General features: G+C 48.6%; 1 protein-coding gene across 1 annotated transcript in view; it reads right to left on the minus strand.

Annotated features, from left to right (window-relative positions):
• The window catches only part of NUP133 (nucleoporin 133), a 112576-nt gene that overhangs the window by 68125 nt on the left and 17932 nt on the right, over positions 1-26519 (minus strand). The window contains exons 2-8 of the mRNA XM_069954709.1: positions 23550-23668; positions 19942-20045; positions 18206-18304; positions 16669-16800; positions 9325-9495; positions 5208-5360; positions 493-563 (exon numbers count right to left, since the gene is read on the minus strand). Of these exons, the coding sequence (XP_069810810.1) occupies positions 493-563; positions 5208-5360; positions 9325-9495; positions 16669-16800; positions 18206-18304; positions 19942-20045; positions 23550-23668 (849 nt within the window). The remainder of the gene's footprint in view (positions 1-492; positions 564-5207; positions 5361-9324; positions 9496-16668; positions 16801-18205; positions 18305-19941; positions 20046-23549; positions 23669-26519) is intronic.

Below are 26519 nucleotides of genomic sequence, written 5' to 3' on the forward strand. Positions count from 1 at the left end.
ATACAGACACCTCATCAGGCGCATGCCCGGGCCTTGTATTGAGGTCAGGAAGGCATGTGGAGGCCACACACATTGCATATATAAAATATAGACATTACAGCAAAGTTGGATCAGCCTGGAGGGGGTTACCACTGTAATTCTGTGTGTGACATCACCTCAAGGCCGCCATTGGGTAATATACGGGATTCCCAGTGATGTGTGTGGGATGTTGGCGTCAGCACATTCAACTTTGTATAGAACAGAGTATCTAGGAGGGGTATATATATCAGTCACATCTAGGAGGGGTATATATCAATCAGTTACATGTAGGAGGGGTATATGGTATATATAGCTCTGGTATACCTCTGGATATGGATATATATCTGTAGCTCTGTATATATATATATATATATTATATATATACACATATACACACACACACACACACACACACACACACACACACACACACATACATAGCTCTGGATATATGCAGCCATAACATACGCTCACCTGTTCTGATTTACATCCAGGTAAGCAATGCTGATCTTCTCTTTGATTTCTTCGTAGTTACTTTCGGAGCCCTGTAAGAAGATAAACAATTATTTCAGTTTCAATTATGAACCACCGTATTCTTATGCTCCAGCAGGGTATGAGGACGACGTACATGGAGCCACCTCTATGGGAAAGTCTATCTGGCACATTGACTGACCGATAACAGCCGCACAGAACAGGGTTGCTGCTCATGAAGGACACAGAGTGGGTGAATAGAGCTTTTTCCTAAGAAAAACTCCTCAGACGGCTTTCAGGAGCCGGGGGCTGCGGCTATTAGCGGGAAGGGGACGATCGCCACAGACGGCTAATCAGCCATTTATATGCAGCTGTCATTACTGATAGCTGTATTTACACTCTATCAAACAGTCTCTGTGGTGTCCAGTGGGCGAATTGCAGATGGGGGATCCCCGCACCGCAATGATGCTGATCCTGGCACGGCATCCTTAATATGGGCCCCAGCAGCCTATAGTAATCAACAACTGATATTATGGATCAGTGCAGTACATATGTACTCTCTCTATGAGAGATCAGTGCAGTACATATGTACTCTCTCTATAAGAGATCAGTGCAGTACATATGTACTCTCTATGAGAGATCAGTGCAGTACATATGTACTCTATGAGAGATCAGTGCAGTACAGATCAGTGCAGTACATATGTACTCTCTCTATGAGAGATCAGTGCAGTACATACATTTAGGGTCAGAAATATTTGGACAGTGACACAAGTTTTGTTATTTTAGCTGTTTACAAAAACATGTTCAGAAATACAATTATATATATAATATGGGCTGAAAGTGCACACTCCCAGCTGCAATATAAGAGTTTCCACATCCAAATCGGAGAAAGGGTTTAGGAATCATAGATCTGTAATGCATAGCCTTCTCTTTTTCAAGGGACCAAAAGTAATTGGACAATGGACTCTAAGGGCTGCAATTAACTCTGAAGGCGTCTCCCTTGTTAACCTGTAATCAATGAAGTAGGTAAAAGGTCTGGGGATGATTCCAGGTGTGTGGTTTTGCATTTGGAAGCTGTTGCTGTGACCAGACAACATGCGGTCACAGGAACTCTCAATTGAGGTGAAGCAGAACATCCTGAGGCTGAAAAAAAAAAATCCATCAGAGAGATGGCAGACATGAGAGATGGCGGACATGAGAGATAGACATGAGAGATAGCAGACATGAGAGATAGCAGACATGAGAGATAGCAGACATGAGAGATAGCAGACATGAGAGATAGCAGACATGAGAGATAGCAGACATGAGAGATAGCAGACATGAGAGATAGCAGACATGAGAGATAGCAGACATGAGAGATAGCAGACATGCTTGGAGGAGCAAAAAATCAACAGTCGGGTACATTCTGAGAAAAAAGGAATAGACTGGTGAGCTTGGGAACTCAAAAAGGCCTGGGCGTCCACGGAAGACAACAGTGGTGGATGATGGACGCATACTTTTTTTGGTGAAGAAGAACCTGTTCACAACATCAACTGAAGTCCAGAACACTCTCAGGGAAGTAGGTGGATCTGTCTCTAAGTCAACAGTAAAGAGAAGACTCCATGAAAGTAAATACAAAGGGTTCCCATCTAGATGCAAACCATTCATCAATTCCAAAAATAGACAGGCCAGAGTTACATTTGCTGAAAAACACCTCAAGAAGCCAGCTCAGTTCCGGAAAAGTATTCTATGGACAGATGAGACAAAGATCAACCTGTACCAGAATGATGGGAAGAAAAAAGTTTGGAGAAGAAAGGGAACGGCACATGATCTCAATGACCTCAAGCATACAGCCAAAGCTACCCAGGAGTTCATAAGTGCAAAAAAGTGGAACATTCTGCAATGGCAAAGTCAATCACCAGATCTTAACCCAATTGAGCATGCATTTCACACGCTCAAACCCAGACTTAAGAAGGAAAGACCCACAAACAAGCAAGACCTGAAGGCTGCGGCTGTAAAGGCCTGGCAAAGCATTAAAAAGGAGGAAACCCAACATTTGGTGATGTCCATGGGTTCCAGACTTAAGGCAGTGATTGTCTCCAAAGGATTCGCAACAAAATATTGAAAAAAAAAAATTGAAAATTTTGGTTATGTTTATTTGTCCAATTACTTTTGAGCTCCTAAAATGTGGAGTGTTTTTAAAAAAATGTGCACAATTCCTACATTTTCTATCAGATATTTTTGTTCAACCCTTCAAATTAAACGTTGCAATCTGCACTTGAATTCTGTTGTAGAGGTTTCATTACAAATCCAATGCGGTGGCATGCAGAGCCCAACTCGCCAAAAGTGTGTCACTGTCCAAATATTTCTGGCTCTAACTGTATGTACTCTCTGAGAGATCAGTGCAGTACAGATCAGTGCAGTATATACGTACTCTCTCTATGAGAGATCAGTGCAGTACATATGTACTCTCTCTCTATGAGAGATCAGTGCAGTACATATGTACTCTCTCTATGAGAGATCAGTGCAGTACATATGTACTCTCTCTATGAGAGATCAGTGCAGTACATATGTACTCTCTCTATGAGAGATCAGTGCAGTACATATGTACTCTCTCTATGAGAGATCAGTGCAGTACATATGTACTCTCTCTATGAGAGATCAGTGCAGTACATATGTACTCTCTCTATGAGAGATCAGTGCAGTACATATGTACTCTCTCTCTATGAGAGATCAGTGCAGTACATATGTACTCTCTATGAGAGATCAGTGCAGTACATATGTACTCTCTCTATGAGAGATCAGTGCAGTACATATGTACTCTCTCTATGAGAGATCAGTGCAGTAAATATGTACTCTCTCTCTATGAGAGATCAGTGCAGTACATATGTACTCTCTCTATGAGAGATCAGTGCAGTACATATGTACTCTCTCTATGAGAGATCAGTGCAGTACATATGTACTCTCTCTCTATGAGAGATCAGTGCAGTACATATGTGCTCTCTGAGAGATCAGTGCAGTACATATGTACTCTCTCTATGAGAGATCAGTGCAGTACATATGTACTCTCTATGAGAGATCAGTGCAGTACATATGTACTCTCTCTATGAGAGATCAGTGCAGTACATATGTACTCTCTCTATGAGAGATCAGTGCAGTACATATGTACTCTCTCTCTATGAGAGATCAGTGCAGTACATATGTGCTCTCTGAGAGATCAGTGCAGTACATATGTACTCTCTCTATGAGAGATCAGTGCAGTACATATGTACTCTCTATGAGAGATCAGTGCAGTACATATGTGCTCTCTCTATGAGAGATCAGTGCAGTACATATGTGCTCTCTCTATGAGAGATCAGTGCATTATTTTATAAATAAACATATTTGGTTCCACTGTGCGCGAAATCTTCCAATCTCATAAATTTTTACATTCCCAATCTTGCCCATTAAATTGTGTAAGCGCAAAATATGCAATCTGTCAAATAAATTAAATTATACAAGTTTCCTATGGCTGTAATCGTACTGACTTGTGGGACATAGATAACATGTCGGTCTGACCACAGGATGAACGAGGGAAAAAACGAAACCCCCTGAAATTGTGTGGGTTTTTTTCACTTTCATAGTGCAAATAATTTTGTCCCTGTTTCGCAGCATGCTTTATGGAAAAATGAAGTTGGCCATTGCTAAGTACAATTGGTGTCGCAAAGAACAAGGGATCATGCGGGGCTGTAGGTGAAAAAATGCAACCGCTATGGTCTTTCATACACGAGGAGGACAAAACGGAAGCGCAAAAACAAAAACTGGCTCTGTCCTTAAAGGGAACTTGTCACCCCCCCGTGCCGGGGTAATAGGCTCCTAACCCCCCGCTAGAGCCCCTCATACTTACCTGATCGCACCGAGTCCCACTTCTTCATCCGGATTTCAGCGCCCGAAGCCCGACGTGCGCGCTCCTGAGATGAGTCCGACACTTATAGAGAATGAATGGAGCGTCGGACTCACCATTCATTCTCTATGGGCGTCGGACTCATCTCAGGAGCGCGCGCGCCGGGTTTCGGGCGCTGGAATCTCCATCACCGGACCGGATCAAGAAGCGTGACCCGGCGCGATCAGATAAGTATAGGGGGCTCTAGCAGGGGGTCGGGAGCCTGTCACCCCGGCACGGGGGGTGACAGGTTCTCTTTAAGGCTGTGTTCTCACGTTCCGCATTGTAGCTTCCTCCTCCTGAACTGATCATCTGTCGGGCCTGTACACAAGATAATACGTAACCTGGCCGCACTACTATCTGCTTCTCAGCTCCCGGGTCCCTGACGTCTCGCTCAGCCTGCGCCTTGCGGTGGGACAGTGCGCTGATTGGCCGAGTGGGAAGTCAGGAGCCCAGAGAAGCCGATAAGAGCGCGGCCAGGTAACGCATTATCTTATGTAGAGGCCCAGCAGATGGTTAGTAGAGCAGGATGGGGCTAGATCCGCTGTGAGAACGTTGAGGCATAGAGCAGAACTGTACTGCAGGACTCACACTGTAAAATCTGCTGCCAATGTGGAACTGGTGAAGGGAACCTAAGGGGTTAATATAATCTCCTGGATTAATACAGTGCTTTTAGATATGTTCTTACCCACCTGTTTCTACAACTTTATGACCTAATCCGGATCTGTCCGGTAAAGCTGATGAAACGCCTGTGAACGTTGCATGGTCACCAGTGACTCTCACGACCGTTGTATAATAAGAAGGTAATAACGCTCACCCATATGGCATCGGAGACGTCTTCTCTCAGCACGCGGCTCATGTCCCAGCTTAGCACGTGATACTCTCCATTCTCATCCAGGTCCCACTTGTTTATGTTGTTGTTGGTTAGAGAGTAGAAGCAATCGCCTCTGTCCCACAGAACGGCCAGGAGCTGCAATGTATAAAGCAGAATGATGGGTTTAACCCCTTACACACACACACAACCACTACTTATTGCTGCATTCTTGTATTGAACTTCTCACCCTCTAACATCTGTAACTTTTCTATATACAAAGCCGCAGGAGGGTGTGAAGCGGCCGACTGTACCCGACACCCTTCATTTTACAATACAATAAAGATAATAGATTCTGCAGTACGACTAGAATAATGGCAGCAGCCAATGTATATACATGACGGTTTCATCACTATCCCTGTGGGGTAGATAGGAAAGGGTTAACACCAGCTGTCATGTCCCACACAACGCACCGCCAAAATTCCAGATTTTATTTAAAGAATTTAATAAAATCCGAGCAAATGTAGACAACCAGCAACGTCCCTGCAGGTCACTGGATCCCACCGGCTGACACTGACAGCCCCCGAGCCTGATCCATTCTCCCCAAGTTGACAACCATACATGTACTGTGGAAGCTGCCAAAGGGTTTAAAACATAAAGCCTTTAACCCTTTAAGGACCCATGACTTAACAGCATGTCGTTGGAGTCTGTATCCACCAACCCAGCCTCCAAATCCACTGGTACCGTCTATTTGATGAAGTCCTTCCTGGCCGTGTCTTTTAAAATGCGGGGAGGAGACACTCTAGGCCACGCCTCATTCACTCGGCTACCCTAACTGAGGCTCCGGGAAAATGTCAGAAGACACGGCCAGGAAGGACGTATTCTCATCAGGCAGACGGTACCAGCGGTTTTAGGGTGGGGGGATACCGTATCACTTTAAGGACCCGTGAAGTAGTGGCACATCAATAAGCCCAGCGGCTCAGGAGCTGGTCCTCACCATCAATAACTGGTAGCAGCAATTGTGCTGCCGAATGCCATTTAACCCTGTTAACACTGTAATCGTAGCATATAAGTGTCAGTGACAGGAGCGGCTCCTGTCACTGCCTGATTGGAACCCCTGCAATGTGACTGCGGGCAGTATAACACTTAGGGCCCTATTACACTAAATGATTATCAGCCATACTTGGTCTAAGAGCTCATGTTAAAAAGCAACGATCAGCCGACAGGCACGATGTACCTAATGTATGTGCCGTCTAATTGTTGATCTCCTCATAGTCTGCCTCAGGAAGCCTCTATGAGAAGATTACAGATAATACTGAGCAGTGCTATGTAATGGCCTCAGGCAGACACTATGTAATGATTACAGATAACACTGATTGGTGCTATGTAATGGCCTCAGGCAGGTTCTATGTAATGGCCTCCGGCAGGCTCTGAGAAGATCCCAGATAATACTGATCAGTGCTATGGCCACAGGCAGGCTCTATGTAATGATCCCAGATAACACTGATCAGTGCTATGGCCACAGGCAGGCTGTATGTAATGATCACAGATAACACTGATCAGTGCTATGGCCACAGGCAGGCTGTATGTAATGATCACAGATAACACTGATCAGTGCTATGGCCACAGGCAGGCTCTATGTAATGATCACAGATAACACTGATCAGTGCTATGGCCACAGGCAGGCTGTATGTAATGATCACAGATAACACTGATCCCTGCTATGGCCACAGGCAGGCTCTATGTAATGATCACAGATAACACTGATCAGTGCTATGGCTACAGGCAGGCTCTATGTAATGATCACAGATAACACTGATCAGTGCTATGGCCACAGGCAGGCTGTATGTAATGATCCCAGATAACACTGATCAGTGCTATGGCCACAGGCAGGCTGGATGTAATGCTCACAGATAACACTGATCAGTGCTATGGCCACAGGCAGGCTGTATGTAATGATCACAGATAACACTGATCAGTGCTATGGCCACAGACAGGCTGTATGTAATGATCACAGATAACACTGATCAGTGCTATGGCCACAGGCAGGCTGTATATAATGATCACAGATAACACTGATCAGTGCTATGGCCACAGGCAGGCTGTATGTAATGATCACAGATAACACTGATCAGTGCTATGGCCACAGGCAGGCTCTATGTAATGATCACAGATAACACTGATCAGTGCTATGGCCACAGGCAGGCTGTATGTAATGATCACAGATAACACTGATCAGTGCTATGGCCACAGGCAGGCTGTATGTAATGATCACAGATAACACTGATCAGTGCTATGCTATGGCCACAGGCAGGCTCTATGTAATGATCACAGATAACACTGATCAGTCCTATGCTATGGCCACAGGCAGGCTGTATGTAATGATCACAGATAACACTGATCAGTGCTATGGCCACAGGCAGGCTGTATGTAATGATCACAGATAACACTGATCAGTCCTATGCTATGGCCACAGGCAGGCTGTATGTAATGATCACAGATAAGACTGATCAGTGCTATGGCCACAGGCAGGCTGTATGTAATGATCACAGATAAGACTGATCAGTGCTATGGCCACAGGCAGGCTGTATGTAATGATCACAGATTACACGGATCAGTGCTATGGCCACAGGCAGGCTGTATGTAATGATCACAGATAACACTGATCAGTGCTATGCTATGGCCACAGGCAGGCTGTATGTAATGATCACAGATAACACTGATCAGTGCTATGGCCACAGGCAGGCTGTATGTAATGATCACAGATAACACTGATCAGTGCTATGGCCACAGGCAGGCTGTATGTAATGATCACAGATAACACTGATCAGTGCTATGGCCACAGGCAGGCTGTATGTAATGATCACAGATAACACTGATCAGTGCTATGGCCACAGGCAGGCTCTATGTAATGATCACAGATAACACTGATCAGTGCTATGGCCACAGACAGGCTGTATGTAATGATCACAGATTACACGGATCAGTGCTATGGCCACAGGCAGGCTCTATGTAATGATCACAGATAACACTGATCAATGCTATAAGCAGTGAAATGGTTGCATATAATAATGTTTTACACTATTAAAACGCTAACCCCACGTTATTTAGGTTTGTAATCTGCACTCAGTAAGCAGTCTGCAGTGTTCCGGGCGTGTTCCAGGCAACTCACCCCCTCCTTAGTAGTGATAACTGCTGATCTGGCCGTCTACGCCGTCTCAATGTCTCCCCCCCCCACCATTTCAAACACAGTGCTCATGTGGTATCCAGCATCTCAGAGGCGGCCTGGCCTCAGCCAAACCTATCCATTATCCACATAGCTCATAACCCCCGGAGCCTAACCTATTATCCACATAGCTCATAACTCCAGAGCCTAACCTATCCATTATCCACATAGCTTATAACTCCAGAGCCTAACCTATTATCCACATAGCTCATAACTCCAGAGCCTAACCTATCCATTATCCACATAGCTCATAACTCCAGAGCCTAACCTATCCATTATCCACATAGCTCATAACCCCCGGAGCCTAACCTATTATCCACATAGCTCATAACCCCGGAGCCTAACCTATCCATTATCCACATAGCTCATAACCCCGGAGCCTAACCTATCCATTATCCACATAGCTCATAACCCCAGAGCCTAACCTATCCATTATCCACATAGCTCATAACCCCAGAGCCTAACCTATCCATTATCCACATAGCTCATAACCCCGGAGCCTAACCTATCCATTATCCACATAGCTCATAACCCCAGAGCCTAACCTATCCATTATCCACATAGCTCATAACCCCAGAGCCTAACCTATCCATTATCCACATAGCTCATAACCCCGGAGCCTAACCTATCCATTATCCACATAGCTCATAACCCCAGAGCCTAACCTATCCATTATCCACATAGCTCATAACCCCAGAGCCTAACCTATCCATTATCCACATAGCTCATAACCCCAGAGCCTAACCTATCCATTATCCACATAGCTCATAACCCAGGAGCCTAACCTATCCATTATCCACATAGCTCATAACCCCGGAGCCTAACCTATCCATTATCCACATAGCTCATGAGCACAAAGTTATATAAGGGATAACAGCTCCCACCTGTAAAACTTACCGATGACTCTACAGAAGGTGACAAGATACCAAAGAGAGTGGAAACTCGACGGCCGATTCCTGAGAGCATGCCTTGACCTTGCTGCAAGAATCGCTGGGAGATCTTTCCAGAAGCATCTGGCATTAACCGAACATGTTGGTTCTTTGAAGATGACAATATAAAGCTGCCAGCCTGGAATGGAAAGGAAAAGTGGTCCCTGAGAACTGGATATTCTGGATAAGGGAGCGCTCATCTGCTAGATCGGCACTCGCTTATTGAGTATATTACACAGCTCAATAATCATGCAGCAAGGCGTGTATGTATGTGTATATTCGTGTGAGTGTATATACGAGTGTGTATGTATATATATGGTGCATGTATGGGTATATACACGTGTGTGTGTGTATATTTTGCAGGGAAATGATAACATGATCACTCCATTGGGTCATTTCGCCAAAGAAAGTCGGGGAACTGATCAAATCCCTGAACCGTTTCAGTGAAATGATCAAAAAGAACAAGCCTCAAGCCTGGTGCCTGGTTCATTGCACATATGGGCCTCCTGCTCCCGTCCCCGCTGCTGTGCCTGGTTCATTGCACATATGGGCCTCCGACTCCCGTCCCCGCTGCTGTGCTTGGTTCATTGCACATATGGGCCTCCGGCTCCCATCCCCGCTGCTGTGCCTTGTTCATTGCACATATGGGCCTCCTGCTCCCGTCCCCGCTGCTGTGCCTGGTTCATTGCACATATGGGCCTCCAGCTCCCGTCCCCGCTGCTGTGCCTGGTTCATTGCACATATGGGCCTCCTGCTCCCGTCCCTGTGCCTGGTTCATTGCACATATGGGCCTATGGCTCCCGTCCCCGCTGCTGTGCCTGGTTCATTGCACATATGGGCCTCCTGCTCCCGTCCCCGCTGCTGTGCCTGGTTCATTGCACATATGGGCCTCCAGCTCCCGTCCCCGCTGCTGTGCCTGGTTCATTGCACATATGGGCCTATGGCTCCCGTCCCCGCTGCTGTGCCTGGTTCATTGCACATATGGGCCTCCTGCTCCCGTCCCCGCTGCTGTGCCTGGTTCATTGCACATATGGGCCTCCTGCTCCCGTCCCTGTGCCTGGTTCATTGCACATATGGGCCTCCTGCTCCCGTCCCTGTGCCTGGTTCATTGCACATATGGGCCTCCTGCTCCAGTCCCCGCTGCTGTGCCTGGTTCATTGCACATATGGGCCTCCGGCTCCCGTCCCCGCTGCTGTGCCTGGTTCATTGCACATATGGGCCTCCTGCTCCTGTCCCTGTTGCTGGTTTATTGCACATATGGGCCTCCTGCTCCCGTCCCTGTGCCTTGTTCATTGCACATATGGGCCTCCTGCTCCGGTCCCCGCTGCTGTGCCTGGTTCATTACACATATGGGCCTCCTGCTCCGGTCCCCGCTGCTGTGCCTGGTTCATTGCACATATGTGCCTCCTGCTCCCGTCCCTGTGCCTGGTTCATTGCACATATGGGCCTCCTGCTCCAGTCCCCGCTGCTGTGCCTGGTTCATTGCACATATGGGCCTCCGGCTCCCGTCCCCGCTGCTGTGCCTGGTTCATTGCACATATGGGCCTCCTGCTCCGGTCCCCGCTGCTGTGCCTGGTTCATTGCACATATGGGCCTCCTGCTCCCGTCCCTGTGCCTTGTTCATTGCACATATGGGCCTCCTGCTCCTGTCCCTGTTGCTGGTTTATTGCACATATGGGCCTCCTGCTCCCGTCCCTGTGCCTTGTTCATTGCACATATGGGCCTCCTGCTCCGGTCCCCGCTGCTGTGCCTGGTTCATTACACATATGGGCCTCCTGCTCCGGTCCCCGCTGCTGTGCCTGGTTCATTGCACATATGTGCCTCCTGCTCCCGTCCCTGTGCCTGGTTCATTGCACATATGGGCCTCCTGCTCCAGTCCCCGCTGCTGTGCCTGGTTCATTGCACATATGGGCCTCCGGCTCCCGTCCCCGCTGCTGTGCCTGGTTCATTGCACATATGGGCCTCCTGCTCCGGTCCCCGCTGCTGTGCCTGGTTCATTGCACATATGGGCCTCCTGCTCCTGTCCCTGTTGCTGGTTTATTGCACATATGGGCCTCCTGCTCCCGTCCCTGTGCCTTGTTCATTGCACATATGGGCCTCCTGCTCCGGTCCCCGCTGCTGTGCCTGGTTCATTGCACATATGGGCCTCCTGCTCCCGTCCCTGTGCCTGGTTCATTGCACATATGGGCCTCCTGCTCCGGTCCCCGCTGCTGTGCCTGGTTCATTGCACATATGGGCCTCCTGCTCCCGTCCCTGTGCCTGGTTCATTGCACATATGGGCCTCCTGCTCCGTTCCCCGCTGCTGTGCCTGGTTCATTGCACATATGGGCCTCCTGCTCCGGTCCCCGCTGCTGTGCCTGGTTCATTGCACATATGGGCCTCCTGCTCCCGTCCCTGTGCCTGGTTCATTGCACATATGGGCCTCCTGCTCCGGTCCCCGCTGCTGTGCCTGGTTCATTGCACATATGGGCCTCCTGCTCCGGTCCCCGCTGCTGTGCCTGGTTCATTGCACATATGGGCCTCCTGCTCCGGTCCCCGCTGCTGGGCCTGGTTCATTGCACATATGGGCCTCCTGCTCCCGTCCCTGTGCCTGGTTCATTGCACATATGGGCCTCCTGCTCCGGTCCCCGCTGCTGTGCCTGGTTCATTGCACATATGGGCCTCCTGCTCCGGTCCCCGCTGCTGTGCCTGGTTCATTGCACATATGGGCCTCCTGCTCCGGTCCCCGCTGCTGTGCCTGGTTCATTGCACATATGGGCCTCCTGCTCCCGTCCCTGTGCCTGGTTCATTGCACATATGGGCCTCCTGCTCCGGTCCCCGCTGCTGTGCCTGGTTCATTGCACATATGGGCCTCCTGCTCCGGTCCCCGCTGCTGTGCCTGGTTCATTGCACATATGGGCCTCCTGCTCCGGTCCCCGCTGCTGTGCCTGGTTCATTGCACATATGGGCCTCCGGCTCCCATCCCGCTGCTGTGCCTGGTTCATTGCACATATGGGCCACTCCCTCCCAGAGAATCGCGAATCTGAGGTATCTGTGATATCTGGGGGGGATTGGGACGTGGTAGTAGGCGTCCTTCAGGTCTATTAAGACCATGAAGGAGCCTGGCGGGATCAGGGGAATGATCGTCTTTATCGTTTCCATCGTGAAACGGTGATAGACAATCCATTTGTTCAGGTACTTTAGGTTGATTATTGTTCTGTGCGTTCCATTCGTTTTTTACTAAGAAGAGGAAGGAGTAATACCCCTGATTCTCTTCTGGGACTGGAACTGGCATCACTGCCCCTAGGGCAATCATATCCTTTACCCCTTTGAGGATTAGATTGTTTTGTTTTACTGATCCCGCATCTGTAATGAGAAACCTGGTGGGAGGAAGGCTGCTGAATTCTATCTTGTAGCCTACCTGAACAATGCTCAGGGCCCAGGGGTTGGAAGTAATGTTCTGCCAGTCCTGGGCTAACTGGAGAAGCCTTCCCCCGACCAGGGATCCGTCATTGTTTTGTGGAGGTGGACTGATTTGCATTGGGGTTGAAAAGGAAACCTCTCCCTCTACCTCCCCCTTTGGGGTAACTCCACCTTCCAGTCTTTCCTTTCCCCTTATAGTCGTTAGAGAAAAAACGGGTCTTCCGAAAGGACTGCTTTTTCCCTTTAGACTTGTCTGGTAAATCCTTCTTTTTATCTGCTGCCTTATCAAGGATTTTATCTAGCTCCGCTCCAAACACATACTCCCCTTTAAAGGGAATGGCGCATAGTTTGTTTTTGGACCATGTGTCCCCAGACCAAGACCCTAACCAGAGGGTCCGCCGGACTGAATTTGATAAGGTAGCTATCTTTGCACTAGACCGAATGGAAAACCTGGTGGCCATCTTTAATAAAGGCAGAGTGCCCAAAATTTTTTCTCTCGAGGTCTAATCAGCTAATAGGACTTCAAGCTGGTTTAACCAGACTGACATGGTCCTAGCTATAGATGTGGCTGCAATATTTGTCTTGGTTGTATAAGAGGTGGCTTCCCAAATTTTTTTAAGTAAGGAGTCACCCTTCCTATTCATTGGGTCTCTCAACTGGCTGGAGTCCTCAAAGGGGATAGAGGTCCTTTTGGCTACTTTAGCTACTTGGACGTCTATCTTAGGGATCTCATCCCAGACATTTGTTTCGGTTTTATCAAACATAAGGCGATTCTTTATCTCCCTGGAGAAAGAAAACCTTTTCTCAGTCTGTTCCCACTCCTCTAACACCAAATCCTTTAGGTTTGTGTTAATGGGGAATACTGTATGTTTTTTAGCCTTCAGGCCCCCAAACATCTCATCCACCACTGAACTCTCCTGAGCAGTCTCTTTTAAGTTCATGGTCTCCCTGACTGCTTTTATTAGGGTTTCAATGTCAGAGGAGTCAAAAAAATATTTCTTAACAGTAGCAGGAGTATGGGAAACATTCACAACCTCCTCCTCCTCATCATTATCCATCCTCTCTCCCTCCTCCAGCTCTACATCAGATGTCACATGCACAGCATTATCAGAGCTGGACGAGGAGGTAGAGATCTGTCTAATCCTCTTCCTAGGAACAGGATCCTTTCTAGGTCTAGAGCCAGAACCCGAGGGCTTAACCACCCCCATCTCCTCCTTTACAATAGATCTAATATCCTCCATGAGGGACTGTTTCTCATCTCACATTAGAGATACAGGAGGTATATAGTTGTTTGTTATAAGACAACTCTAGGGCAATGTTGCACATAATGCATCTCTTTTTAGCTGACTCTCCTCTCCTCGGGGCCTCCAGCTCTCCCTATAAGAAAATCAGAGGAGGAGACCCAATCACCCCCAGGCTAAGTCCACACAAAAAAGAAACACCTTAGCTTTCTGGGTAAGTACCCTACTCACTGTCGGCCTACGGCGTCCGGGCTCCGGACTTGCTCCATAGCTGCAGGGGGAGAAACAGAGCAGATTGCCACCGCGCCGGATGCTGCCGCGACCCGAAAGTGTCTCAGCAAACTACGGTCGTCACTTCCAGTAATATCACAAAGATGGCTGCTCCCACCGGAACGCGCGTGTCTACCTGGAGACTCCTGCCTCTTCCCAGAGCGGCGCAGAGCCCAAAAACAAGGGGGGATAGAGGCCACGCAGACCGCGATCGACCCACTCACCAGGCGGCTTAAAGGGCCCAGCCACCACAGCCTGCACTGGTAATGTTCCTTCTAGCAGGAACAAAGTTGCAGTCCTCTCTGTAGGTACAGGAAGCACTGGGGGTGTGCCTAGTGAGGCGCCTTTTAAACGGTGTTCCTGTCCCTATAGAGACGACCGGAGCATCCTCAAAAAAAAATTATAGAACAAGGTCAGCTGACCGTGTGAATTATGTCCCAATATTGGCGGCAACCCTCTTGGTAAGGAGCAGGTGATAAGAAATGGGCCGTTCACCCAGGTATGCAGTCCATAAAAGTAGAAGGAAATCACAGCCCCCAAAAAAGTGAAGGAGTTAAAATGTCCAAAAATCTTTATTCCAAAGCATATTAAGATACTTGAAAAAGACCATTGCTAATGAAACGTTGTATTAGTGCCATGCTGGAATAAACAACATTTTATATCTATATCCGCCTTGTGAGATGCTGTTACCTTTGCTGTACTTTGGACTGTGTTTGCCCTATTTGGACACTAGGGTTGGTAACTATTGCATCTCTTACTAGGGTTGGTAACTATTGCATCTCTTACTAACTTGTTTTTTATTTACTCATTAAGACTGGCAAGTCTAAGAAGAGGAGTGCTATAGTATTTTTCTATTTTTGGATTCCTGAATAAGTGACATCACCATGTTATCCAGGGAGTGACATCACCATGTTATCCAGGGAGTGACATCACCATGTTATCCAGGGAGTGACATCACCATGTTATCCAGGGAGTGACATCACCATGTTATCCAGGGAGTGACATCACCATGTTATCCAGGGAGTGACATCACCATGTTATCCAGGGAGTGACATCACCATGTTATCCAGGGAGTGACATCACCATGTTATCCAGGAAGTGACATCACCATGTTATCCAGGGAGTGACATCACCATGTTATCCAGGGAGTGACCTCAACATGTTATCCAGGGAGTGACCTCAACATGTTATCCAGGGAGTGACCTCAACATGTTATCCAGGGAGTGACCTCAACATGTTATCCAGGAAGTGACATCACCATGTTATCCAGGAAGTGACATCACCATGTTATCCAGGGAGTGACATCACCATGTTATCCAGGGAGTGACATCACCATGTTATCCAGGGAGTGACATCACCATGTTATCCAGGGAGTGACATCACCATGTTATCCAGGGAGTGACATCACCATGTTATCCAGGAAGTGACATCACCATGTTATCCAGGAAGGGACGTCACCATGTTATCCAGGAAGGGACGTCACCATGTTATCCAGGAAGGGACGTCACCATGTTATCCAGGGAGTGACATCACCGTGTTATCCAGGGAGTGACATCACCGTGTTATCCAGGAAGTGACGTCACCATGTTATCCAGGAAGTGACATCACCATGTTATCCAGGGAGTGACATCACCATGTTATCCAGGGAGTGACATCACCATGTTATCCAGGGAGTGACATCACCGTGTTATCCAGGAAGTGGTGTCACCGTGTTACCCAGGGAGTGACATCACAATGTTATCCAGGAAGTGAAGCCTTGATGCAGTAGTAAGTGCAGGGAAAAAAGCACTTTCCCGTAATAAGTGTATATTGGCGATTTGAATAACTTTTGGGGGACAATACTTAAAATTTTTTGCCGGACTTCTCCTTTAAAGGGAACCTGTCACCAGGTACGCGGACACAGAGCCCGCACGACCCCCAATGCAGTCCCCGGATACTTAACCTTTCCAGCGAGTCCCGCTCCTGGAGCCGGTCCCGGTACGAAGATATCAGCGCCTGAAGCCGTGTGCGCGCGCTGCAGAGATAGGTCCGATGCCTGTAGAGAATGACGACTCCATTCATTCTCTATTGGCATCGGACTCATCTCAGGTAATTTGCATACAGCGCACGCACGGCCTTGATATCTTCGTCCCGGGACCGGCTCCAGGAGCGGGACTCGCCGGAAAGGGTAAGTATCCGGGGGCTGCACCGGGGGGGATCGGGCAAGCTCTGTGCCAGCGTCCCTGGTGACAGGTTCCCTTTAATGATATTCGGCCTGTGGAATGGGATTTTATAAGGATATATAATAGGGATATAACTCGTATGTAACAGATAGGGTTATATGTATAGAAGCAGGTTCCTGTGTATACAGAATATATCAAGTGTGGTCTTTTAGAAAAGGTTGGGATGGGGTCTCTTACCTTAACAGAAGTTAAAAATGAACAAAGAGAATCTCCAACATCCACATTAGCGTCTGTGTAAAACTCTTCATGTGTCAGACTTGGCCAATAACGGACTGATCCCTCAGCTGTAGAAGCCATAACCGCAACAGACTATGGAACAAACAAGAATACAAGGTGGCGGGGTTGGTGAGCTTATACAGTATTGGTTTATTTCTAGTATCCTGCCCGCTCTGTACACTTATGGTCACGCTGCCACCGGTCACCCGTCGCCTCTCACAGCCACTATCTCGTTATACTGCAACCCAGCCCGATATCACGGAGCCCAATGGTGCAGGCTTGTACTGAATACATAAGAGTCCATACAGCGTAACACACTGGATTGCTTGCACACTCCATCACAGGGTATACATGGTTATAGCGCTCACCACCACTTAAGGGTAAACAGTCTCCTGGAAAGTGCAGAGCATACTGCTGATCTGGTTATAGCATTGGGTGTTTAGTCCGTCCGTGGCAGGTTCAGGGCCCTTTATTGTCCAGGTGTGAAGCTCCTCGCTTGTTTTACACTCCCGCCTCCCTTTGTGATTGACAGTCAGTTCTCAGTGAATATGCAGGATTGTTAGCAGCGCTGTGAGTCCTGACTGTCCAGCACAGAAGGACGGGGTGGTGCTGCAGAGCAGTGCATTATGGGGCCCCCCCACATGCCTGGCCCTTCCACACTGCCCAAAAACAAGTTTCTCCCAAAATAAAGCCATGACTGGACCAAACGCGAGAGTAGTGCAACACAACCATATGAGCAGGTAAAGCCAGTGGACCATCAGGTGCATCACTTTTTATTACATTAGCCGATCAGCGCAGGAATCCCGGCGGCATGGTCTATATGAAACGCAGCCTGGTTCCCGCACTCGGTGCTGTTCTTTTGCCATGCACCGGCCGATTCTATGTACTGAGGGCGGCCTGAAACCCCCCGGCGTGACCATATTCCCTACGCAATGTGACACAGCTCCACTAGAATCAATCACACATTACAGAAAAGATATGGTCACACTGGGGGGCGGTGGCATAGAACGTTCGGTACATGGCAAAAGAACAGCGCTGAGTTCGGGAACCGGGCTGCGTATCAAAATGACCCCCCGCAGCGATCGGCTAATGTAATATAAATCGTTGCATCTGATGGCCCATTACCTTTCAATATGCAGGTTCCAGGTCACATTCTCCCTGATGGTCCATTACCTTTCAATATGCAGGTTCCAGGTCACATTCTCCCTGATGGTCCATTACCTTTCAATATGCAGGTTCCAGGTCACATTCTCCCTTTCTGCATACAGAGCACCATAACTTTTTTGTACCATTTTCAGGTACACGGTATTACTTCTTGCACCAGAGAGTCCCGGTCCTTGTTTTCCAGGGACACAAGCTTTGCTCCCAAGGCTCCACACTAACACTTCCCGACTGCCCCGCTCTCACTGGTTTCTGCTCTTTATTCCTCCCTCACGTAGCACATACTAAGTCAGTGTATATTCCATAGGCAGAAGGCAGACGTTTCCGTGTAACATACCTGTGTAGTTGCGGCATCACCAGCAGTCGCTATGTCTACCAGATCTGCAGACCAAGCAAAGTCACTTGGCGGAAGCTGGAGCTCTTTGCATGACAAAGACTGCGGGGAAAAAAAGGTGTTAGTGTAAAATTATAAAAAACAAGAGCAAAGTGTGATATAACCGTCAGCATAATGACACGATGGGCCAGGACCTGACCTGTCCGTGCAGAGGAAGCATATACAGGTATACAATGCATATAACCGCCTGATGATCCCGTCCTCTACCGAAATGTAAATGTCATGTCCTATGTTAAGTCTCTTCAGGCCTTTAGTATGAGACACACACTGTTAGGGTACGTTCACATTAACAGGATCGCTTATTCTCCGTCTCCCGGGTCACTGGCGGCCCAGCAGTGGGGACAGTGCACCAATTGGCTGAGGGGGTGTCAATGAGAAGCGATGCTGCATCCGACAACCCTCCCCCCCAAACCGCTGGTACCATCTATCCGTCTATCTGATGACGTCCTTCCTGGTGGTGTCTTTTACATGCGCCTGGTGTCTCAGTTGGGGTAAGTAATGACCTTTTAACACCCAGCGGCTAATTAGTTAATTAGTAGACTTTTTTTTTTTTTTTTTTTTTCCCCAAGCGAAGAAACAGGACAAAACACTTGGCACTGCAGGGGCCACAAAGCTAAAATCTGTGCTATGTGACACGTAGTATGAAGCACTGCTCGGTCTATGTTACTGCTCTACTCTGGTCTAGTTTGCCAACATGCATCACAAGTACCGACATTGGCCCATGTGTACCCTGCCACCGCCCCCCACCTTGTGTACCCTGCCACCGTCCCCCCCGTGTACCCTGCCACCGCCCCCCACCTCGTGTACCCTGCCACCGTCCCCCCCGTGTACCCTGCCACCGCCCCCCCTCGTGTACCCTGCCGCCACCGTCCCCCCCGTGTACCCTGCCACCGCCCCCCCTCGTGTACCCTGCCGCCACCGCCCCCCCCTCATGTACCCTGCCACCGCTCCCCCCTCGTGTACCCTGCCACAGTCTCCCCCTCGTGTACCCTACCACCGCTCCCCCCTCGTGTACCCTGCCACCGCCCCCCCCTCGTGTACCCTGCCACCGCTCCCCCCCCCCGTGTACCCTGCCACCGCTCCCCCCTCGTGTACCCTGCCACCGCTCCCCCCCCCCCCCGTGTACCCTGCCACCGCTCCCCCCTCGTGTACCCTGCCACCGCCCCCCCCTCGTGTACCCTGCCACAGTCTCCCCCTCGTGTACCCTGCCACCACCGCCCCCCCTCGTGTACCCTGCCACCGCCCCCCCTCGTGTACCCTGCCGCCACCGTCTCCCCTTTGTGTACCCTGCCACAGTCTCCCCTTCGTGTACCCTACCACCGCTCCCCCCTCGTGTACCCTGCCACTGCTCCCCCTCATGAAGTGTCATCCTCTAATCTGTTGCAGAACTCCAACTCTCTATGTCACTGCTCTGGTCTAGTTACATACATAATACATACATACATACATACATACATCACAAGTACCCAACTTTGTGTACCCTGCTACTGTCTCCCCTTCGGGTACTCTGTCACTGTCTCTCCCTCGTGTCATTCCCCCCCTCTCCGGGTGTTTTAAAAATAGGGTCGCAGCTGGAGTTCTCCTTTAACTCCTCTCCCCTGGACTGCAGAACCGGATCCTGGATTCTATTGTCCTATAATACAAGAGGCAGGAGGTCGCCGGAGAGGAGATGGATTTACCTTTGCAGAGGAGGACTGACTAATCTTCCAGATGATGATGTGATCCCCGCACACTAACCAGGCCCATCCCAGCTCGTGAATCTTCACCGTTAAAGGGTCGTCAACTGGTGGAGGAAAATAGTAACAGAAATAGGTCAGAAAGGGCTGAAAAGTAGAGACCAGCGAATTCACCGTAATAACAAAGCTCATCGGTCGGCTTATCAGCTGCCGCCTTGTATCTCAGCGACGCTCTGGGTGCCAGGAAAAGCTGGATACTGTCCTAGGAAACTGGGAGAAACTCTCCGGACTGGATGCAGCTTTTCTCGGCAGAGTTACAAGGCGGCAGCTGATAAGCCGACCGCTGAGCTTTGTTATTACGGTGAATTCGCTGGTCTCTACTACAAGGTGCTGACACCACAACCTATAGACCTGCCGTGTAGGCTCAGTCCTATGCTGGAGGGCGGGTCTGGGGCATCTCTAGTTGCTGCGGATGTACGTGGATGTAACACAGTATGTCCTGTTATTGTGGGTTAATGTCTGAGGCAAAGTGACCGTCTGTAACGGGAACAGGCAGCGCAATCTACAGCCGGCGGCCCGATAACGCAGGAGCAGCGACGGATGTAACGGGTTATACATATACACAGCTGCGCAGTGACGTGGGGCCTACTTACTTATGTCTCAGCAGAGAATGACCCATTCTTTATAGAGCACTATAAACTTAATAAACATTGCTTTTTGGCCATTTTTTTTTCTAAAATTCCATTTTTCTCTCTATATTATTTAATAATCCTGATATCTTGCAGTTCTCATTGTCACCACTAGGTAAAACTAAGCTGAGACTTCCTGTTGTGTCTGTGGTATTAAAGGAGAAGTCCGGCCAAAATTTATTTTTTATATATGTTATTACTTATGGAAAGTTATACAATTTTCTAATATACATTAATTATGGGAAATGCTCATATACTTCTATTTCCCTTCATTTAGTGTATCAGGAAGTGTTAGAATTCTCTCAGAAACCGTGACGTCACGACGAATCATGTAATTCCTATGGAGTGCCCAGCAGGGGGCGCTCTACATATAGAAGTCAGGGAGTACCATTGACTTCTATATATAGTGCGCCCCTGCTGGACACTGCATTGGAATTACAATGGATGTGTGTATGTAATGTAATGTACTGTACTTTGCGATTGAATACATTTATGGAATACTTTGGGGAGCAAGTGTCCTTGCTCCCCAAAGTATCCCATAAATGTATTCAATAAATACATTTGCAGGGCACCGAGCAGGGAGGGAGAGAAGTGCCATCTACCTCCCCCCTCCCTGCTCGGTGCTGGGAACATATACAAAGTACTACTCCGCAGATAATGGGGGAGTAGTACCTGTGCTATCTTATCGCCGCCCGCGCCGCCGCTCACACAAGTGCCGCCCGTTCCGCCGCCGCTCACAGTAGTGCCCCCTCCTCCTCCTCAAAACACTATGGCCCCGCTGACTCCCCGCCGCCTGCCCTTGCCGCTCCTCACACTATCGGAGGGGGAGCGGAGGAGGAGGGGGCACTTCTGTGAGCGGCGGCGGAGCAGGCGGCACTTATGTGAGCGGCGGCGGCGGAGCGGGCGGCACTTGTGTGAGCGGCGGCGCGGGCGGCGATAAGATAGCACAGGTACTACTCCCCCATTATCTGCAGATAAGTAGTACTTTGTATATGTTCCCAGCACCGAGCAGGGAGGGGGAAGGTAGATGGCACTTCTCTCCCTCCCTGCTCGGTGCCCTGCAAATGTATTCATTGAATACATTTATGGGATACTTTGGGGAGCAAGGACACTTGCTCCCCAAAGTATCCCATAGATGTATTCAATCGCAAAGTACAGTACATTACATTACATACACACATCCATTGTAATTCCAATGGAATGTCCAGCAGGGGCGCACTATATATAAAAGTCAATGGTACTCACTGACTTCTATATAGAGAGCGCCCCCTGCTGGACACTCCATAGGAATTACACCATTCGTCGTGACGTCACTGGTTCTGAGAAAATTCTAACACTTCCTGATACACTAAATTAAGGGAAATAGCAGTATAGGAGCATTTCCCATAATTAATGTACATTAGAAAATTGTATAACTTTCCATAAGTAATAACATAAAAAATAAATTTTGGCCGGACTTCCCCTTTAAGAGGAGGCTGCAGTAAAGTGATCTGTACAGCATTGCAGCGTCATGTGACACCAGTAGATAGAGGAGACAATAGCAGCTCCCTGTAGGATGACCTCTTCATAGGTCACAGAACACGCTCAGTAATGTCTCACATTCATCTCAAGGGGACAGACTGTCTATTGTCCTCTATGTCCATGAGGCTTGACCTCCCTTCGTTTTCACTTGCCATAAAGTACGTCACTACCTGCTGTTCAAAGAAACTCAGGTAAGATGGCCGCCCCCATAACGGTGTACAAGAAACAACAAAAAATTACAAAAGAAAAAAAGAAATAGAAACATCCCTTAAGTGATTGGCAGAAGAAACGTTGCCCGCCCTCCATTGCCTGCAGCCATAGTGAGAGCCCCCCCCCCCCCCCCCCCCCTTCAAGCTGCTCTCTTCCGGAGGGAGACTTTGTGGAGTTCTATAATCTTTATTACATTTGTCCGTGTAAGATTATGAATAGTCGTGGGAGACAATAGCAGCTCACTAGCAGTTATACTTGTTGTGTGTGATGTTATGAGCTGTCAGTATAGACGAGTGCATGGCGTTATAGTATCAGGCATCAGAGGATGCAGCAATACAGGGACTATGTGTCTGTATGACATAAGATGGGGGACATATGGCATAAAAACAACGGGGTTCTGATTCTCTACAATGACAATGTAACAATGTAAGAGGCTGTGGTGGCGCTGAAGTTTTTCTCAGCCGTGCTCCGCCTCCTGCGGGGACAAGAAGCTGCGCATTTCTCTTCACAATTATACTATAAATAACCAAACTGGGAAGTAAAGACTAAACATTCAACGACTTACCGTGAGCGCTGGTCAGACTAAACATTCAACGACTTAGCGTGAGCGCTGGTCAGACTAACCATTCAGCGATTACCGTGAGCGCTGGTCAGACTAACCATTCAGCGACTTACCGTGAGCGCTGGTCAGACTAACCATTCAGCGACTTACCGTGAGCGCTGGCCAGACTAACCATTCAGCGACTTACCGTGAGCGCTGGTCAGACTAACCATTCAGCGACTTACCGTGAGCGCTGGTCAGACTAACCATTCAGCGACTTACCGTGAGCGCTGGTCAGACTAACCATTCAGCGACTTACCGTGAGCGCTGGTCAGACTAACCATTCAGCGATTACCGTGAGCGCTGGCCAGACTAACCATTCAGCGACTTACCGTGAGCGCTGGTCAGACTAACCATTCAGCGACTTACCGTGAGCGCTGGTCAGACTAACCATTCAGCGATTACCGTGAGCGCTGGTCAGACTAACCATTCAGCGACTTACCGTGAGCGCTGGTCAGACTAACCATTCAGCGACTTACCGTGAGCGCTGGTCAGACTAACCATTCAGCGACTTACCGTGAGCGCTGGTCAGACTAACCATTCAGCGACTTACCGTGAGCGCTGGCCAGACTAACCATTCAGCGACTTACCGTGAGCGCTGGTCAGAGCCTCCATCACCTTCACTGGGAGGTTGGAACCAAATAACTGGACATTGTAGTTGACAGTTTCTACAGCACAAGGATGAAGGACGACTCTGGAAGAAGCGGGCCTGAAAACGAGAGGAGAGAATACAATCAGACACAGAAGCCGAGGAACAGGGTCAATAAAGCCGGAAAAAGACAAAAGTCTATAGAGTTCCACCTACAGAACCCGACTGTGCTGATCCAGAGGAAGGCAACCCCCCCCCCCCCCCCCCCCAGGAGGCTCCATTACTATGGTGATCAGAATAATCCCTGGATCAGCGTCCTATCACATGTCATCTAGTGGCGATAACCTCATATTTATAGAGAAGCATCCAGGCCTCCCCTGTACTTATAATAGATCCGCCATGACAGCATCATGTAGCAGAGCTCCATAGTGTCACTGCTCTTACAGTAAATATAGAGATTGATAGTCTCAAAGCACTTACAGTAAAGAATATAGCGTTCCATATAGAGTTCCAGTGTCACTGCTCTTACAGTAAAGAATCCGCAGAATCTGTGCTAATGGTGAAACCTTCTTTCCTCTAGATGCCCCCTTGTCATGGATACAGGCCTAGGTGTAATGAAGTCACTACAAAGATGTCTGTACTGTCCATTCATATATTTGTACATTGTGATCAGATCCTCTCTTATATCTCAGGGCAGTGTCCCAGTCTATGTCCCCGGGGTCCTCTCTTATATCTCAGGGCAGTGTCCCCCCAGTCTATGTCCCCGGGGTCCTCTCTTATATCTCAGGGCAGTGTCCCCCCAGTCTATGTCCCCGGGGTCCTCTCTTATATCTCAGGGCAGTGTCCCCCCAGTCTATGTCCCCGGGGTCCTCTTTTATATCTCAGGGCAGTGTCCCCCCAGTCTATGTCCCCGGGGTCCTCTCTCATATCTCAGGGCAGTGTCCCCCCAGTCTTATGTCCCCGGGGTCCTCTTTTATATCTCAGGGCAGTGTCCCCCCAGTCTATGTCCCCGGGGTCCTCTCATATCTCAGGGCAGTGTCTATGTCCCCGGGGTCCTCTCATATCTCAGGGCAGTGTCTATGTCTCCGGGGTCCTCTCATATCTCAGGGCAGTGTCCCAGTTCCGATCTGTCAGTGACATGTGCTTATCCTGTCACTGACACCGTAATCGCTATGTATTGTGGCATTTAAAGGGGAACTCTACCTAAAGGTTAAAAAATAATAAACCAGCTGCAGAAGCATATAGCATTGCCTACCTGTCTGACCCAGTTCTGGAACTACCCAAAATCCATTAGTTTTGGGGGTCTTCATTCTGTATTGTGTTTCTGCACTTCCTGGTTTATCAGTTGTACACAGTACTACAGGTTCCAGAATGCAATGCTTTCCTCAGCTGTTTATCACAGTCCTCCACCCTGCCCATTTCCTGCCCAAAGCTGCTCCAAAACCTCTGTTTTCCTGTATATATTGGGGTAGTTATAGCCCCCCAAAATAATGACGTCACTCTGCTTTCCTGTATATATTGGGGTAGTTATAGCCCCCCCCCCCCATAATAATGACGTCACTCTGCTTTCCTGTATATATTGGGTAGTTATAGCCCCCCCCCATAATAATGAGGTCACTCTGCTTTCCTGTATATATTGGGTAGTTATAGCCCCCCCCCCCCATAATAATGTCACTCTGCTTTCCTGTATATATTGGGGTAGTTATAGCCCCCCCCCATAATAATGAGGTCACTCTGCTTTCCTGTATATATTGGGTAGTTATAGCCCCCCCCCCATAATAATGAGGTCACTCTGCTTTCCTGTATATATTGGGTAGTTATAGCCCCCCCCCCATAATAATGAGGTCACTCTGCTTTCCTGTATATATTGGGGTATAGCCCCCCCCCATAATAATGGTCACTCTGCTTTCCTGTATATATTGGGGTATAGCCCCCCCCCATAATAATGGTCACTCTGCTTTCCTGTATATATTGGGGTATAGCCCCCCCCCATAATAATGAGGTCACTCTGCTTTCCTGTATATATTGGGGTATAGCCCCCCCCCCCATAATAATGAGGTCACTCTGCTTTCCTGTATATATTGGGGTATAGCCCCCCCCCCATAATAATGAGGTCACTCTGCTTTCCTGTATATATTGGGGTATAGCCCCCCCCATAATAATGGTCACTCTGCTTTCCTGTATATATTGGGGTATAGCCCCCCCCCATAATAATGAGGTCACTCTGCTTTCCTGTATATATTGGGTAGTTATAGCCCCCCCCCCATAATAATGAGGTCACTCTGCTTTCCTGTATATATTGGGGTAGTTATAGCCCCCCCCATAATAATGAGGTCACTCTGCTTTCCTGTATATATTGGGGTATAGCCCCCCCCCCATAATAATGGTCACTCTGCTTTCCTGTATATATTGGGTAGTTATAGCCCCCCCCATAATAATGAGGTCACTCTGCTTTCCTGTATATATTGGGGTAGTTATAGCCCCCCCCCCATAATAATGAGGTCACTCTGCTTTCCTGTATATATTGGGGTATAGCCCCCCCCCCCATAATAATGAGGTCACTCTGCTTTCCTGTATATATTGGGTAGTTATAGCCCCCCCCCCCATAATAATGAGGTCACTCTGCTTTCCTGTATATATTGGGTAGTTATAGCCCCCCCCATAATAATGAGGTCACTCTGCTTTCCTGTATATATTGGGGTATAGCCCCCCCCCATAATAATGAGGTCACTCTGCTTTCCTGTATATATTGGGGTATAGCCCCCCCCCATAATAATGAGGTCACTCTGCTTTCCTGTATATATTAGGGTATAGCCCCCCCCCATAATAATGAGGTCACTCTGCTTTCCTGTATATATTGGGGTATAGCCCCCCCCCCATAATGAGGTCACTCTGCTTTCCTGTATATATTGGGGTAGTTATAGTCCCCCCCCCCCATAATAATGAGGTCACTCTGCTTTCCTGTATATAT

The sequence above is a fragment of the Dendropsophus ebraccatus genome, chromosome 15 (genome assembly GCF_027789765.1).
Source record: "Dendropsophus ebraccatus isolate aDenEbr1 chromosome 15, aDenEbr1.pat, whole genome shotgun sequence".
Taxonomy (NCBI): domain Eukaryota; kingdom Metazoa; phylum Chordata; class Amphibia; order Anura; family Hylidae; genus Dendropsophus; species Dendropsophus ebraccatus.